The following is a 19,218-nucleotide window of genomic DNA, read 5'->3' as shown; positions in this document are numbered from 1 at the left end:
AACCTACTAAGAGAGGACCAGGCACTCTTCTCAGCTTCATTAGTGTTTGGTTCGTACCGAGCTCTTAATATTTCTTCCTGTTCCCAGCACCCCCAAGCCCTTACATCTTTAGGGTTTTTAAAGTCACAGTAATCCCCGAGCCAGGGGGTGGATGAGGTTGGAAGGGACCTCAGAAGACTATCTTGTCCAATCCTCTCCTCAAGGCAGGGTTAACTACAGCAGGTTGCTCAGGACTGTGTCCAGCTGGGTTTTGAGTATCTCCAAGGATGGAGACTCCACAGCCTGTTCCAGTCACCCTAACGGTACATTTTTTTTCCTTATGTTTAAGTGGAATTTCTTGTGTTTCAATTTGTGCCCATTGCCCCTTGTCCTGTCACTGGGCACCACTGAGAAGAGCCTGGCTCCATCACCACTACTCCCCTCCGTCAGGTATTTATACACTCTGGTAAGATCCCCCTGAGCCTTCTCTGCTGCAGGCTGGACAGCCCCAGCTCTCTCAGCCTCTCCCGGTATGTCAGATGCCCCAATCACTTAATATTCCTTGTGGCCTCTCAGTGGACTCAGTCCAGTAAGACCTCCTCTCTCCTGTACTGGGGAGCCCAGCACCAGACATGGCATTGTGGATGTCTCACTAGTGCTGGGCAGAGGAGAAGCATCACCTCCCTTCACCTGCTGGAGATGCTCTGCCTAACGCAGCCCAGGAGGCTGCTGGCCGCCTTTGCTGCAGGGACACGTCGCTGACTCACGGTCAGCTTGTCCCTCAGGACCTCAGCCAGGCTCCACCACCACCCCAGGAACGCTGCGCAGCTTTGCTTGTCTGAGATACAAGTGAAGAAAACGTGGTAGAAAGAGGTGTTATCTTTTACTAGGCCAACTCAGAATGCTGGAAAAGGCAGACAAGAAGAATCCCTGCAGTGAATGAAGTTAAAACGCCATCAATTGAGGAGATAGAAGAAATAATTTCTAATGAAATGTACAAATAATCTGTGGAACTGCCCCAAACCACTACCGAAGCAAATGGCACAAATCCAATAGACTACCCAGGGACACTCCAGCAAACAGGGAAAGCTTCTGCAGCTTTACCGATAGGTTTGCAAATCTAAGAAATAGAAATCTTTATCCCGCAGGACAGGGTGCGTGGCTCATAACCTGCCTAGACAAAATGCCCAATTATATCGGATTAAGTTTTCACATTCAAGCCAAACGAATTATGTCCTCCTCTACAAACCCACAACACTGTCAGCTCCCAGAGAAAAAGTCTTGCACTTGATGGACCACTGCTCTCAACTTTAAGGCAATTTCTGTGCTACTCTGGCCTTTATTAATTCAGGCTCCCCATTTTCATTAAAACAAGGAATTAAATCTTGTACTCTTGAACAGTGCTGCAACATATCCTCGCAGCTGGAATAACTGAACCAGCCACCAGTCCCCCTGCCAGCGCCCTGGACCCAGCCACGAGCGGGGTGCGAGGGGGAGCAGCGCAAGCGGAGCTGTGTCCTGCACCGGAGCTGGAAGGGTTCAGCACGGGCCACTTGAGCCCACTCTGCCAGGAGCCACCACGTGCTTACTGATATTAACCCATCTCTGGAAACTCCTCACTTTAGACATGACCTGTTTATTTTACCTATTTTTAAAGCAATGCACATGCATAGTTTTTGCTTTGAGTTTATTACACCAAAGATACATAGCTTCAGGTAGATGTGTGAGCTGCTTAGCTAGAAAAGGCTATACAAATTGTCTTCAAACTACTTGGAAGAGCACATATTTACCAAGGTGACAGTGTATTTGCAGAGGTGTGGATCTAGCCCTGTTATAACTATTTCTTCAAGCCCTTGCTTTAGCAGCAGTATTTAACTCCTACATAAATCCTGAAATATTCAAATAAACACACAGATAAATATAATAAATAATAAATAAGATAATAGTAGATGATAATCTAATAATAAACCAGATAATAAACACTTTACTCAATAAAAGATAGACACAACAATACCAAATGGAGCAGTTACACCCAGGCATCGTTAGCAAGGTGCCCTCTGGCAGCGAAGGCAAACCCCGCAGCGGGCTGCATCAACAACCGTGCAGCCAGCACTGGGACGAGCGATCCTTCCCCTCTGCTCAGCGCTTGCGTGAGCACATCCAGAGTGCCGTGGCCAGTTTTGGGCTCCCCAGCACAAGACAGACATGGATACACCAGAGCATGGTCCAGCGGAGGCCGCCAGGATGGTCGGGGGCTGAAGGAGGTGCTGAGGGAACAGGTGGGCAACACTAAGGAATCCATCATGTAGCGGTGATTGACTTCTACTATTTAGCTCACAGACAAAGAACAATTTCAGCTTGTATTCAAGCCCAGCACATACTAGTGTTTCATTGCTGACAAGGTGAAGTGGTTGCAGTCACTGTAAAACACACCAAGCAGCCCACAGGCACGTGCGGCAAACGTGCCTCCGCTGCTCCTATTTGGAGATCCGGGGGATCCTCTGGGCATCGGTCTAGAAGGAGCATCTGCAACTGGCTCAAGTCAGCTGAAACCAGCCGTGTTGTTCTGTAATGCTCTTTCCTGCTAGGTAAATAGTGACTAAAAGGTGTGAAATTCTGTACTGGCTTTGAAAATAACCAAGAAAATCAAAGGAATTTCTTCCAGCTTGCTCTCTCCAACTGGGTGTCCTACTAACCAGCAATACCACACGGATAACGCATCAGAGCCAAGAGGAGATAACTCTGGGAACACAAGTTTTGATAAATATAGCTGAACAACCACTGCCAGCAGGCATCAGCAAGATTGAATCCCACTGTAAACGTTCAACTGTGTGACCAGATGCTGGATTTTTACTGCTCGTGAACTCCAACAAAAAGCAATTTCTTCCATCCACTACAGAGTGGAGCCAATCACAAGACAACAAAGTAGTAGAGAACAAATACATTCAGCCAAAAATTACCTACATTTAGTGGAAATCAGATCCAGCTCCCAGGTTTCTGGCAGGTGGATAAGACACCCCTTGGGGTCACAGCAACCACCATGCCCAGCGCATCGAGTTCAGCTCTCATGTACTTCACAGCGCCTAAACACGACTCTCACAGCTGCAAGTGTGACTCAATGCTTAGACAGTTATACAGTTACGCTTGCTTTTTAAAGAATATCATACACATCCCAGACAATTGTACAAATATGGCTGCATTATAATAACACATAAAGATGAACTGTAAACCATGTACACACACTCTAATGTAAAATTTTACCCTACCCTACCTGCCTTTTACAAGGAACACAGAATTTTACACTTGGTCACAAACTTGTCACAATCAAATCCCCTGCACAGCCCTTCCCCGTTTCTCTTTAGAGTGATTGCTTGATGCTTGCTATTTCCTAAGACTTTTTTTTATTTAAATTGCTAGAAAATCCATGCCAACTTGCAATTCAAAAGTATATATATGAACTGAGAAAGAGATCCAGTGGAAATAGAGACCTACCCTAGAAATACTGAAAGACTGTTAAATGCAGAGGTTCTGGCAGGGAATATTTCCAAATAGCAGGAAGACTTGCCCAAGTTAGAGTCTTTCTTCTTGTTTTCTAAATAATACTCATTCTGTACGGTATAGACGTGCCCCTGACAGTGCTTTCAACTTTCTGCTCAGCAGCACCCTGAAATTTTTGAATTAACCCTGAAGGAAACTGAGCAAAGCTCAAGCAAACACTACACAAACCAGACCTCCTGAAAAATCAGCATTTCACAGCCAATATTTATGGATTTAAGGATTAAAATCCCTGGGATTACTGCTTGCTTTCTCATTTTTCATGAGCTTCTCCTCATCCCCTTCTTTATGAAAACATCCTAATTTTTTCCCCCCTCTTGATAATCTTTATAAAACACACATCATTAGTACTGCACACTTGGTGTTGGATTACTGAATATGCAACAATACCCTAACAATACTTTCTGAGAAAGAAACCACAAGGTATTGGGAAGAATTTGCTGTGTATCTACATTTTATTCCCTCCTCAAAGGCTTTACAAAGCATGGGATTTGGGAATAAACAGGTCTCTTCTGCAAGTGCTCTGCCTATGGAGCCACTGAGTTTCTCCCCGTCATACACGCCTGTATGAAGGATTACAATATTTCAGATGCTTTTCACCCCCCAAGCCCCTCCACAGCAATTTCCTCATGCCCACACGTTTCCTCCACCACCTCGCATCCCACTCTCCTCTGCAAATTACACCTCACATAAACATTGCTGGGTTACTTGCAAGTGGCACATGTTCATTTTCTCCTCCCTTCCTAATATAAATTTCTCTCCTAGCAAATATACAGAAGGGACAGGAAAAACAAAACAGGAGGTCTTACCTTTTGATGGTCTTCTTTGTTTCGTTTGTAGAGAAGAGAATGTACCCATTACAGCACCCATTGCAAAAGCTACTTGTGAGTTTTTGGGGAGGATTTATTTTGGCTAGGTTTTGGGTTTTTTTTGATTCTTCTCACCCCACGCCCCCGCCGCCAGTGAACAAAATCTATGTGAAATGCCCCCAAGAACAAAACAAAACAGAGGAAGTCAAGAGAAGAAAGGAAAGAAGAAAGGAGGAGGGAAAAAGCAAAGCACTGCAGCTCAGCGTTCAGCAAGCGTTAAGCTTTGAGGGTTTTTTTTTTTTTTAAGTCAACACACATGCACTGACTCACAGCCGGCTGCACTGTTATTATTCAAAACAGCTCCCCATCAAAATTTAAATGCTAGGTAGATTCCCTCAGACCAGAGCTGGCAGCAGATGCATCAAAATATTTACTGGAGCACAGCCACATAAACACACAGGCTAATTCTTCCTCCCGTTCCCTTATGGCTCCAACCAGCAGCCTGTAGGTCTAGCGAGGGAGCATCAGTGCATCTCTTCCAGTAAATACTAAACTGAAGTCCTGTAGCCATGCTGAGGGTCTCGGGGGAGGCCAGGGCTTTGGGCTGGGTACCAATTCAGAATGAATGGAAATCTGAGTGGGAAACGACAGTGAGCGAGGCATCAAAGCCCCAGCTGCGCGGACTGCGTGCTCCTGCTAATTAAGAGTCTGACAGAAAGGTAGGAAGCAGCAATCTCTAACAGTCTTCTCAAGCAGAAAAGTCAGGGGAAAATAAGTAAGTGCAATGAGGGAAAACAGAAAATTTCACCACAATCCTTTTCCTGCGCATCCTTTCTCACGCACCAGAAGCACGAGCAAGACAGCTGTTAATAACTTATTTTTCTGCAAACTACATATGTGTGCATCCTTTTTAAGGACATTAAAACAACAAATTGTTGAAACAAAATTCTGCAAATGTCAGGTGGCTTGAAGGAGGTAGACAATTCCCCGCAGTTTGTTGAGTTCTTTCATATTTCAAAAAATCAGCTACGCATCTTGTTTTCTCAGAAGGTGGGACAGCAAGCACTCAGGTACAGAAAGAGTTAAATATATCAAGGCAGCCATCAGAACCAGAATTAATTCGCTATTTGCACACGGAGACTGAGATTAAGGCAGCATCTGTGCAAATACTGTATTTGTCTGAAGAAAAGCTTTCCTACACCAGGGACCAAAGCACCTTGTCTCAACAGGTTTCCCCAGCTTTCCTCTAACTTTGGAGTAAAGATTTCATCAACCACAGATCCCAGAGCCCTCGGGATCAGAAGCTGCACAGCATCGGTGTCCCTGGAGGTAAAGCCCCCCGTTACCTTCTGCTCACACACTGCCAGCAATGCTGTCTTTGCATGCACAGGTGCATTTCCATCCCTTGTGTACACCAGCAAAGAGCTTTCAATTAGTTGCTAGTCGCAAAAGGCATTACACAAAATGCTTTTTCTTTTTCTTATTTTTATTTCTTGTTTTACAACTCAAAATACAGCAATTAAACTTTTTCTGAGCAATGTCTGAGGTAAGGTCCTGTTTAGATGCCAAAATCCTGAACTGAAATGTATCATTTTGCAGGCAGGTGCAAAGCGCCCGGGACTTGGGGCACACAGCGCTGCCGTTGTCATCGTCGGGGAGCCTGTCCTGCCTTGTGCAACACCTCTGCCCCCCCCAAATTCCTCCCCGAGGCTGGCCCACAGCTGTGGTCCTGCAGCCCATGGGCTAACAGGCTTCTCCAGCCACCTGGATCCAGGTGGGGGTTCCTCAGTCTAAGGTGATCTCCACAAGCCACTGAAAAGCTGTATGAGATTCTTAAGCTCTTATTTAAATATTTATATTTATTTTATGAATATTTTATTTGTGTTTACACATTAAAATATTAGATAGGCTACAGCGTGCCTGTGGAAAACCACAGCTCTTGGTATTTGTGCACACAACAACGGCTGGAGGGTGACCAGAGGCCACAGCAGTTGTGCCCTCACGTAACAGCGGCTCCTTCATGCCACAGTTGCAGAGATGAGAAACCAGCAGCTGAGGATGTGCCTAGATATGTCATTTCTCATGCAAACAGGGAGCAAGGAGAGATGGTGGGGCTCCTGTTTGGCAGGCTGGGTTTGCAGCCCCTTTGCCACCTCAGTGATACATCACTGCCCTTACTGGACACGGGTGCCAGGACAGAGCCTCCACGGGTCTTGGGGCAGGAGCTGTGCTCCTGCAACTGAGTGGTCACCCCTGGATCAGGCCTTCACCAGTGGGCGAGGGCTGTGGTGGTCCTGCCTCCCCGCGGCAGGAGGTCTCAGTGCCATCTCTGGACTCCTCCATTGGCATCAAGACAGCTAAAAGCATCCTATCACCAAAAGCACAGCTGTCACCGGGACGCTGTGCTCCCCTGTCCTCTGCTCCCACGTATGATGTCTCCAAGATGTCAAAAATGGAAACCTCCTCAATCTAGGCAAAGTTGTCACTAGAAGAAGTCCATGAACTCCTGTCATCTTGTCTGCTCGCAAAACCACGTCAGCTGACTCACGCACTGCGAATAACAGCGTTATACCCCTAAGAGCTCCAAAGTAAATGCTTGCAAAGAACTACACGGATTACCATAGAATCATTTAGGTTGGAAAAGACCTTTAAGATCATCAAGTCCAAATGTAAACCTAACACTGCCAAGTCCACCACTAAACCATGTCCCTAAGCACCACATCTCCCTGTCTTTTAAATACCTCCAGGGACGGCGACTCAACCACTTCCCCGGGCAGTCCGTTCCAGTGCCTGGCAATTCTTTTGATATGAAATTTTTCCTAATATCCAATCTAAACCTGCCCTGGTGCAACTTGAGGCTGTTTCCTCTTTTCCTATCACTTGTTACTTGGCAGAAGAGACCAACACCCACCTCGCTACAACCTCCTTTCAGCAAAAAGCACCTAGAAAGTAGCTGGCTTCAGGATTCCTCCTGACATCAGCTGGATCCCAGCCACGCAGAAAGAGCTCGGCCTAGCAGCGACAGATTAGGCTGCCCACATGGTGAGATACCCTAGAAAAAAGTAATTTAGGAAGATAAAATTGCACCCCTGATGCTGCATTGTTGTTTAGTTGAAACAGCATGGCATATGAAGGCGGAGGGCAAATGTGAATGTTTGGTTTTCTTTGAAACTTGAAAGGAAAAAAAAGATTTGTCTTGGCTGGAAATCAGTATTGACAGATCCCTATGAAATCATGGGGACAAACGGTTACATGCATTTTTGTTTATATGACTCAAATATACAAGAACAGGGACAAGAGGAGGGACCACGTCTGTGCCTGGGCAGACGAGCACGGAATCCCAGATCGCCAGTTCAAAAGAAGCAGCTTTCTCTCACAGCCAAAAATCAAGACCTCAGAGGAACAGAATCATAAACCCTAATGAATTAGGGTATTTGCCACAGCAGGCAGGAATTCTCTTCCCTTAAAGATGACCATCCAAATTTATCAAGCTAAAAGATAATGAGACTTAGGGGAGCCCTTATTGCTCTCTACAACTACCTGAAAGGAGGCTGTAGCGAGGTGGGGGTCGGTCTCTTCTCCCTAGTAACGAGTGATAGGACAAGAGGAAACGGCCTCAAGCTGCGCCAGGGGAGGTTTAGGTTGGATATTAGGAAAAAATTCTTCACCGAAAGGGTGGTCAAGCATTGGAACAGGCTGCCCAGGGAAGGGGTTGAGTCCCCATCCCTGGAGGTATTTAAAAGCCAGGTAGATGTGGTGCTTAGGGACAGGATTTAGTGGTGGACTTGGCAGTGCTGGGTTAACAGTTGGACTTGATGATCTCAAAGGTCTTTTCTAACCTAAATGATTCTATGATTCTAAGTGCTGATGGTCACCCTCTATCCAAGGAGCTGAATATTCTTTAGAGTATTCCCTTTAGAGGTAAGATGAAGACTGTGCTCTGACTGAGATGGTGAAATGCACAGTTCTAGCTGCCTGGGTACCTAAGCCAGCATCCCGGGTAAGAGGTGCTATCAGAGGATCAGAAGTACTTCGGGGAAAGGAGATACTGTAATGTGCTGAACCTGACTGCAGCCCCCAGTACCGATTTGCAGTGCTCCAGAGCCTGGGCACTGCTCACTTCCCAGTGCAGTGAGAAACCCCAGCTGCACATTGTGGGCACGATTTACACCCAGTTCTCAAGCCTTTGCTTGCACAGCTGAAGGTGTGTACTGCTTCGTGATGCCTCCGGCATGCCTAAACCCACCCCTTTCCCACAAAAAGTTCACCCAACGGGTGACTTGCGTGACTGTCCCAGCAGCCACTGCTAAGGAGGGGAGAGCCCCTGCGGGAAAGGGCCCCGAGTGCTTCACGCAGGCGATGTGCAGACACACGCTAGGTGTGCACGGATACAGCAACACCCAGAAAGTGTTCATCAGGGTATGCCACTGCCCCAGCAGAAGCCTGGGCACATACACAGCCAGGCACTCAATGCTGGGTGCTGATCTCCTGAGCTAGATCGGGCAAGCAGATGTGTCCCCGCGGGTCACCACTAATCCATCATTATTGTCTGCCAGCAATTAAACCCCATTCCATCCTTTTACCGCTACTATATGCTGTATCATAATAAATTCTGTCTACTGACTAACAAAATCATGACTTAATACTATTCACTGACCCTCTTCCTGATTTCTTTATGCCTCCTAACTCTATACCACTGTGTTTAATAAGCATCTGTAACACTCTGAAGCATCAGAGCAAAGTAGACAGACGCTGGCAGTGATGTAAGTGCTTATATGTTGGATGTAGCCAGAAGGTTTGGCCAGAATAAGTAGTTCATTATTTTTAATAAATGCAAATATAGCATCTTCAATTAGGGAGTCATATCACCAGCTAACTGATATAGATACAGGATGGAAATCTCCTGGGAGCAAGGTCACAGGAATTGGTACAGCTCTGCTCCCTGATGCAGGATCAGGTCCTCTTCCCACTAAAGGCAAGTGGTGCAAAATGGAGCAGGACCACACTTGCATTAAATCTATCCCGAACTACGCATTTCTGGTATTTTCGTGGATATATGCAGGAAAGTAGAGGGGGAGGGTGGTTTTCTCATCGTGCAGAAATGTGGACTGTTGCCAGGAGAAAATACCCTCCCTAAGCACAGTATCTAGGGACGCAATCTCTGATTTATCAGCCATCCTCTCCTACAAGGCAAAGCTGGCAATGTCGATCTGTAGGACTGGCAAGGGAATGCCTCAGGCATACGCAGATTTTAAGACTTAGGGCATTTGTGAAATTCATTCAGTTTGGTTGTTTTTTTTTTTTTTGTCTCCTGAAGTACAGCAATGAGCATTTGCATAATAGGAACACAAATAAAACCTGAAAACTGCCTGTTTATAGCAAGCCCTCGTCATTCACTCTATATCTATCAGCTTTGAGTGGTTCCAGGTAGGTTCTGCTTTAAGAAGCCTAAATAAAGCTGGAAGTGACTGATTCCTTTTCCCTTCTGGGTATGTTAGGAATGAGACCTAGGCAGCATTCACCAGAGTTTCTTTCTATGTGCTTAAGACTAAAGGAATTTCGTCTTTCATATTCCAGTAACTAACGCTTGTTTCAGGGAAGCATTTTACATTTACCCAACAAGGAGTGCTTCACTTTAAGCCAGAAGTGACTTTCTGTTCGCCTGAGCAGCTACTGTTTTTCTTGAGGCCGATATGTAAACAGAGTCCTTCCGACAAGCAACTGAGAGCACACAAGTAGCAGACTGGGAGCTGGGACGATGCCACATGAGCACCGGCATGGAAATGCCTTCAGCTGTGTCCGCTCAACTGTAACCTGGTCAGATGTTCGCAATCGGGACCCACTGACACCAGCCCAATTACCACTCCGTGCTCTGGCACAAAACCTCTTCCAGCCATGGCCACAAGCCGGGTCCCCCCAGCAGCGCACGGTTGCTGCTGCGATGTTCTGGGCATAGATTCCTCCATGAGGGATGGCAGCCGGCGGGGGGGGAGCGGAAGACATGAATTTTGCATCGATTGCACAGGCACTGATATGGCAGCCCCCTTGCAGAAGCTGCCTGTGCACCATGAGAGCTGCCCACAGGCTCTTGCCCTCTCTTCCAGCTCTTTCTGATTTTTAAAGCAGTTCATGAGACACAGACTTGGCTACCCGGGGGAAAAAAAAATAAAAAATCAAAAGCAAGAAGGAAAATGTTCCTTTTCTAAGAGAATGAAATGAGAGTTTCTGTTGCTTAGCAAATTTTTAACCAGTTGCTGTCCTCAGCTGTCTGTACCAGAACGTCCTCTGCCAAGCCCCTTACCTGACCCTAAGTCCAAGGCTCCGTGGGAGACCTGGCAGGAGCCTTTCTGAGCCACGACCTGCCCGACTGCCAGTCACTGCTCGCTTCGGGGTGAGGAGTCACTAAGAGCACACCTACCCCACCATGCTGGCGCACTCCAGACCTTCCCCCAGCACCACTGAAGGACTCATCCTTCAGGTCATCTTGGTGCTGAGGCTTCAGGCAGCAGCACTCCACACAGTCACAGACCAACTAAGGAAGACCAAGGTGCAAAAGCATGGTAGGAAATGAATAAAAACAGCTCCAGCTGGACCCTGAAGAGGAAGGAATCATCACCATCATGACCACATGCTTAGAGCTTGGAATACTGACAAGCCCCCATAGTGCAGCCCCCCCGCCCCCCCAAGACCAAACCCCCAGGACTCTGAGGAGCAGGAGAAAGGCGAGCGCATTGTTTCTCTTGCATTAGTAGTCATCGTTTTCCTTTTCTTTATTTCTCTATTATTAAAAATAAAAATAATTCTTTAATTAGACTGCTAAGGTTTCAATTACACTAATCAATACATTTAAGGTATGTTTCTTTACTACAAATATATATTAACTTGAAAATTGTGAATTGGCAATTAAATTGTCCCAGTTCAAAGCAGGAAGGCAGACAGCTAAGAAATGACCACCCACCGAAAAACACACACAGCCACTGCAAAGACCTACGGAGATAAAGTAAGCAGCATGGGACAATCTGCTCTGCCCCTGGAAACCAACTTGATCATAGAAAGACCAAGATGAGGCAGTTTTTTTGCTGGTCTATACCTGTAAAAAGTATTTGAGGACCCTTGTGGGCCATCATTTGCCTTTTTATCAATATATGGACATATCAGGTCTTCCTACTCTAGATTTTCACGAAGTCAGAATTGACCACGTATGCGTTTTTAATCCCAGCGCCTGCTTTTGGGAATGTTTCTTCCAAAAAAGCAACACCACACAAGAGCCTAATTTCATCTTCTTTTTCTTCACTCATGAGCCATTATTATAAATGGGGATGTTTTCAAAGAAATCTTTTTGCTCTTGGTAAGGACAAGGTGGCAGAACAGGAGCTATTAAAAGATTCATTACTGCACCTCTACAGGCCCAAAGCAAATTCTCATGCTAGCTGAGCTTTGCCTGATCGCAAAATCTAGAAGTCCTCCCTTCCATTTTGATGGAAATATATTATTCACCGGCTTTCATGTCACAAAAAATAATGCTGAGAAATCAGATGGAACAGAGGAGGCTTAAAGCTTTGGGATCATCTAGATTTTCATGTAAATAAGGCACTGACAATATTAAAGTGTTGGAAAGCCACTTAGTTTCCAGTCTATAGCAAACACAGCTATGCAAAACCAAACAAAATAAATGTGATGGTCACTTAATGCCACCAAACAGGGAACAAAAAGCCAGGTGCCGAGGTCTGAGCAATAAGGGGTGCTCCTCCTCTTTAACATCCCAAGGAGGAGAGTGGAGAACAGAGCTGGCATTTTGCATCCTATAGTTCAGAGCAAGCAGTCAAGCACCGGTCTCCTGAAATCAAGATCAGATGTCCCTGCTCTGGCCTTTCTTCTTGCAAATACCAAAACAGATCACGACTGCAGCTGCGCATAGGCATGCACGGACATACACGTTTGTGTACTTATGAGGAAATAAAAAGAAAAAAGACTGACGTATTGTTCTGCCTATATGAGGCAGCATAGTGAGAGCTGGAAATAAAACTACATTATTGTCTGCTGGTTCTTCTTTGCTATAGTAATAAAACTGGGCACAACTCCACAGAGCAGACCTAATGTTTGCCCTAAGGATGTCACACTTGAAAATAGATAGCAGAGAGCTCAGGAAGGGGATACTTCATTTCTAGTGACAACTTTGACAAAATACGAGGTAGATGTTGGCTTATATCTTTGGTTGGAGTATTTCTTCTGTAAACAGGGGGAGACTGTTTCCAGATTAAAAACATGAAAGAATGAGAGAGACATGAAACCCGAGCAAAGCACTTGCCCGAAGGGCGGCATGGAGAAAGGACCGACAGCAGGAGAGGAGGGATGCTGTGGGAGCACCGAGCGGGGCCTGGCACACCGCTGCCAGCGGGAGGGAGCGAATGCAGACAGACAAGCAGCAAGACACTGTGCTGAACCCTGTAAAGGTGACGACAAGAAACTTCAGCTAGGCAGAAGGTGAGAGAGGCAGGAGATGATCAGAAAAGACTGACGGCGTTGGTGTGCTAAACTAAAAAGGAAGGTGGCGAACAACAGTGATGTGAACCCATCTGGTGAAGGGACGGAGCTGAGCAGAGGCCAGGAAGCAGTAATAGGAAACAGCTGTGCTGCTTCCCAAAACATGAGGCTTCAGCAAGGAAACTGTCAGTAAAAGGTGGGGTTTAGTTATAAGGAAACAGAAAAACTGGAAGAATTTCATAACAGCATCCATCTGGGAGGGGAAGAAGGATGGGGGTCGGTCCTGAAACCATGCTGCAGAGCCAGAGGAAGAGCATCAGACACAGCCAAGGAAGCCTGGGAGGAGGCTGCACAGGGAGGAATCAAGAACTGCAACCTTTTGTTCTCAGGATGTCATTACAGTAATGCCCGAGGATGGAAAAGCTCACATTTCAGTAATGAAAACCATCTATTATCCCATGAAATCTGTTTGAACACTATGCCAAGTGAAGTCTTGCCTTGCAAATTTATAAAATCCATACATGAGAAACTTCAAGATAGTTTGAAGCAGGAAACCTTAAGGAATATTAGCCAGAACCATCAGGCCAGAAAGCAGGCCGAGAAGCAGGACACCACTGCTGCACTGCAGCAACTGCACCAAAAGAGTTAACGTCATTTGAAAAGTAGTATACGGATGTGAATGTAATGTGTTAAGGCATCTTGCGCATACAGAACGAGGCTTTTAAAGGGAATTTTGGCAGCCAGTGGTAATGGAAGATCCCAAAAGTCTTTTCCTTTTGCAGTTAGAGAGACCAGGGCAGAAATGCTGGAGCTGCCTCGCACCGTGTCCCACAAAGCCTGATCGAGACCGGCCTGTGTAAGGGGAATACAATAACCTGGCTGTCGGGCAGGCATTTAGTCCCGCTCCCTGTGATGGCACGGGCAGTGGAGATGGCAATATTCACAAACAAGGCACTTGGCTGCTAAAAACACCGCAGGGAACATCAAGCAAACAACACCAAGTACCAGGTACACACACAAACCCAAAGCTCAGTAAACAACCTTTTTATCTTAAGCTATAAGCATTTCTATGCCATCCACAGCCTCTATGAACGTAACAGAGGAAGCGTACAGCTAAATTAACAGGCTCAGCGTGTCATACATTGCGACCAAACTCGGCACATGATCCCGGGGAAGCGTGTCCTGGTCGTGTGCGTGATGACAAGGACATCTCTCCCAACAGCTGGGACAGGCAGTGCCGGAGCGCGGCACGTACGCGCTCCCTCGCTCACACGCCCAGCGCCAGCTTGACACTGTTTGAACTTACAAAGTAAGCGAGCGGAGCGACAGACAGGAATTCAATGGTGTTTTGTTCCTAGAAGCGTTAAAGAGAATATGTCAAAACTACATCAAAAATGTGAACAATAAATGTCAATCTGGGTTAACAGCCAGTTTCATTTCTGTCTTGTGATAATGGTCAAAGAAGCCCTACTGAGAAAGAAAAAACAATTTTTAATTATTTGCTATTTCCATGGATGACTGATAAATTGACTCCAAACAATTCAACAGTCGGTGGGTTTGCTTAGGGAAGAGAAGAGGGTGGAGAACACATTCAGATGATCTTGGATCTCCCTTTTCCTTTTGCTTTAGTGTACTTCAAAGAAATATGTCAAACTAACCACGTCTAATTCAGGTCATTGAACAGATGCACATACCGCTGGGTAACTAACATGGGTAGTTAAGCAGCTATTTTTGTTTCACATTTCACTTCTCACGATAGGCTCTTGTAAAAAAGAACAAGAGCAGCCATTAGACACCCCTAGGTAAGTTCAGCTCGTGTCAAGTAAAATCACATCAGGAGAAAAATACGCTAAATAAAATGATATTCAGTTTGTACATTTGTGCTGTTTCATTCTGAACGTGCTAGGAATGCACGACAGACACGGACATTTGCCTGGCCAGGTCCTGCTAGAAGATGCTCTAAAAAAGTCAGAAGTTTTAGTTTTCTAATTATTAATGGCATCATATTTTCACCGAGACGACATACAACATTCATTGCATCATTTCATAACTCTCAAAAGAAGCACGACTTTCTTAATGAAGATTCATAATTTTATGTTTATGTTCCATGTTGTAATCTTTCCTACTGGAAAAAACCTGATAGGATTATTCTACTAAGACGCTTGCTGTTGGAAGCTGGATAAAACAATGCATTAAAATGGAGGTTAGCTTGGCAAGTTTCATTAAGATAAGGTGAGCACCAACACCTCCCAAACTCATAATATCCTGCATACCAAATAGTCAGGTTTATGTGTCTCTGAATTCTCCATCCTGCAAACGCTCATCTTCTGATGCTCCGCCTGTACAACCTGCTTGCAGTAAATTAAGAGTTTGGTTTTGATACGAAGGTGCCCCTCAGTACATTAGCATCAGCCTAGCATGTTGCCTGGGAATATCTTGATTCGGTGTTAATGTGTACTGAACTACACTACTGTTGTGCAAGATGAAGCAGACTCTTTGCTGCGGGCTGGACATAAACAGGCTTTGAAGTTAAGATGTGGCACCTGCCCCGAATACCCAACTGAAGCCAGATTATATCCGATACCCCGCTATAGCTACAGCGGTCCCAGACAAAAGCAAGCTTAGGAACAAATGTCAGATGCGAGCAGGGCAGCGGTTTACCAGTATCAATGCAAACAATCGTGGGGAATCACATCGTCCCTATGGAAACCTCAAGGTCTGTGGCATGTGCAATGATTACTGCCAGCAGTTAATACCCTGAAGTCATTCACCAAATTAAAACAAAGATTAAATTGCACCAGAAAGATCATACTCCAGTTTACATATACAAGTAAATGGAAAATTTACAAGTAAAGGTATATTAAGTGGGATTAGGGGTGACTGAGAAACTAGCGTAATAGTGGGATCGTCAAATTGAAACCGCCTTCTACAGGACCTACAGGACAAAATAGGGTTTGTTCGATGGCGGTGGTCACAGGAGGAAAAAAAAAAAAAAAAAAAAAAGACTACTTCAGGTAGCTCCCAAGTAGTAAAAATCACTGACATTGTACACTTTCACTAAACATTTTCAGGATCGATCAAATCCTGAAATCATAATGGGACCCAGATCCTTCCTACCTTTGACCAAAGGAAAACAGCAGCCTTTTTGGAAAAAAGGGTTTAGAAAACCTGTTTCTTAAGCAGCTGGTTTTTACCTAGATTCAGTTGCATTATAACATGGCAGAAGTACATAGAACTATGAAGTTAAGATGTGAAAAATACAACCTTAAGACACTAAAAAACCTCAACAAATTTAGAGGTGTCTGCATTTTGCAGAGAATTACCTGTTTTGAGGAATAACTGCAGTGTCCCTGTAACATGTTTCTCCCGGCAGTACCAGTGAGTATTTCCATCTATAACTCCACCTTAACTTCATTTATGTGAGAGAATTCACATTAAGGTTGCAGCAGATGAAGAATGCTTCCAATAAAAGGGATATATGCCATTCCTATAGTGCTAGCTGGTAGACTGAATTATTATTATTACAATTATATAACAACTTTCATCTTGATGCTGAAGTGCTCCCCAAATCACATCATTGGTGATCGTTATTTTCAAATTCTGTCCAATACACCAATCCAGACACTCTCTGGAGTTATTAACTAATTAAAAATATTCCATTTCAAGATGTACCAATGGCAGGATGGAGACAGCTCTGACACAGACTGAGGCACCACTTCCATTGCCGGCAGCACACTGGTGTGTGCAACAACCCCAACTAAAGCAAATGGACCCAAACCTCAAATACAGATATTCAGGTCAGAATATCTATGTTATTTTTAATTAACCCAAGTCAAGAGAAGTACGATTTCTCTTCACCACAGAGGGGCTGACAGGGAAGCAGTGTCCCTGCTGTGCTACCAGGGCCAAACCCTCAGCTGGAGAAAAGGACGAGTGCCCCGAGCCAGTTCAGGAAGCTGTGCTGATTTCACACGTACAAAGCAGTCAGTCCTATGTTTCCACATCTTATGCATAGCCACACAACAGATATATATAGACAAAGGAAGAAATTTCTGTTTGCAGAATAAAATTTCCAAAGCAAACGGAATTACTGTCTTGTCCATCAGGTGCTTTTCACACCTGCAGAAAACTGCAGTTATTTTCGCCTTTTCTCCTCCCTCTATCAGCATCCAGAGCATACCTTCCAGTAGCCTAAGAAGTTGCCCCATACTAGATTAGTGTAAGTAGTACGTAAAACTCTTATGTGTTACGGGAGACTCATTTCAACACACAAAACACGGACTGCATGTACACCAAGACTGGGCACTAATCTTCTTTGGGCAAAGCAAGCATCTACCGCAGCAAATATGCTGTTAGCCAGTTGTTGTCTGCCCCGTTTGGTGTTCTCGCAAGCGAGCCAGGGTTTTATTTCTATGCTGGACAGTGGGCAGGTGATTAACGTTCCCATAGATCCCCGCTCAGTAAAACCCTGCTGCTAATCCATACGGGGTAGGAATTTTGCATCTCTGCAGAGTAGCAGGGTGTAACTGGGAATGCCTCTCAGTGGCAGAAAAGCTACACAAACCTTCGCCATAACACAGAGGGTACGTTAAATAGCTAGGCGACTACGGCATTGACAATTTTCTCATGAAGCTGATGAATAACTTCTCATCAGGCGCAGATCAGTAAATTCCAGTCAGCCCTTTGTTTTCTTTCCAGGTCCCCTCCATTTGGCTTCCGCAGAAGACTTATTCCTTAGTTTAGATTTAATTCTTGCCAAAGGAATGACAGCAAAAAAATTAATAGCAAACTTATAGGAAACAAATCTTCAGCAATCCTCTTTTGTGAGCTATGAAGATTGTCATCAAGATTTCATTAATCCAGTGGAAAAAGCCCTGGCATAAACCAGCCATCAGGAGTCTAAAAGATGCAGGTTGGTTCACAGCTGTGGCTGCCGCGTGCCGGCCCGGGGAGCGGGCGCGGGGAGGGGGCTCTGCAGGGCCCCCAGCCCAGAGGAGGTCCCGGCTGCGGCTGCTCTGTCTGTGCCTTTCCCCTCCCAGTTCACAGAAGCCTCTGGAGTGAACTGCCCCCCCAGCACAGCCAGTTAACACAAATTGCAAGTAAGTTTGCCTATGAATGGGGGCAGAAGGAGACAGGCAGATATCAGCTTTAAATTAAATATGCCAACACTAACTGGACAAACACAGAAAAGTATTCTGCATGAGGCTATCATTTTCCCCAATGACATTCAGATGACAGTACCACTTTAAAAACTGAAATACATATTATCTTCTCCCCTTTAGGCATCTAGATGAGCAAGTCTAATATTTTCCTGCCCTTACACATGGAAAGATAAGAAAAATTCCAAATTCAGCACCATAAATAAATGGGAATAAAGGTCCACTGCTTCTGATCTTAGTGAAGCCACCAGTTTCGTTGCTGTAAGATACAGCAGTAAAAAATACTCAAATAAAGTCATTCTTTGTTCCTGCTGTGAATATCAGAGCACTCCAGGAACATAAATCCGAGACTCACCTAACCGCTTACAATAAAACACCTACCGGGATGCACTGACCTTTCCTAGCCTTCTAATATGGGGCTGGCAATCTAAACAAAGCAGTGTCATGTAATAACTAGGAACTATTTCCAATGACATGGGAAGGGAAGGGGGAAAAAAATGGGGGGGGGGGGGGGGGGGCAGAAAAAAAAGAGAGAGATCCCTGCTGCACCAGAATTGGCCCAGTTCTATCAGAATAAATTTTGGGGAAAGTCACAATGACAATTTCATAAACTGCCGAAATTTGAGCAAGTGTTACCCAGAAGTTGAACATATTCTATATTTTTTTTGGCGTGAATCTTCAATCTTCACTCTAAATATACATTTGTGGGTTACAAAATGTTCTAAGTCTCCTAGTTATTTTTCTCCTTGCTGTCATTTACGTGAAGACAAAGACTCGGATCCCAAATTGAAATTCAGATTATACTTTGCCAAATACTTAAGATATACCTAAACACACATATAGCCATTGTTCTAGAAACTGGACATAGAAAAATACATGTATGCACACAGCTGCAGGCTTCCCCTAGTAAACAGAGCTGTTGCACAGATGTTCATAGTACCAGGCAGTGAACATAGAGGTCTGCTTACACGTTCACATATCCACAGTGCTGCATAACATATATACGTGGAGTTAGTTCCTAGTCCAAAACGCCTGAAGGAGCTGTCTGCCACTTGAAGTTGAATTAAAAGCTTAGCCTAACTAGCCCGGGATCTGAATGATGTATGGATCCCAAGAACCATGCTTCCAGCACTGAGCTGCTATAGAAGAAGTGGTTGTGCCAGGGCTAAGCCTGACCTATTGCTGAAGTTCTCCATTTGAAATGGGAGCCAAGTCCAAAGGGGCTTTTCCAC

General features: G+C 45.1%; 1 protein-coding gene across 3 annotated transcripts in view; it reads right to left on the bottom strand.

Annotated features, from left to right (window-relative positions):
- The window catches only part of KCNIP1 (potassium voltage-gated channel interacting protein 1), a gene marked incomplete at both ends in the record, with an annotated part of 442,925 nt that overhangs the window by 278,213 nt on the left and 145,494 nt on the right, over nucleotides 1-19,218 (bottom strand). For 2 of the 3 annotated variants that reach the window (XM_082323974.1, XM_082323975.1), the window contains one exon: nucleotides 4,344-4,404. The exons of the other annotated variant lie outside the window; for it this stretch is intronic. In XM_082323974.1, the coding sequence (XP_082180100.1) occupies nucleotides 4,344-4,404 (61 nt within the window). Of the gene's footprint in view, nucleotides 1-4,343; nucleotides 4,405-19,218 lie in introns of those variants that run through there. 3 annotated transcript variants of the gene reach the window in all.

The sequence above is a fragment of the Platalea leucorodia genome (genome assembly GCF_965183815.1).
Source record: "Platalea leucorodia genome assembly, chromosome: 11".
Lineage (NCBI taxonomy): Eukaryota > Metazoa > Chordata > Aves > Pelecaniformes > Threskiornithidae > Platalea > Platalea leucorodia.
This window is presented reverse-complemented; position numbering and strand designations above follow the sequence as displayed.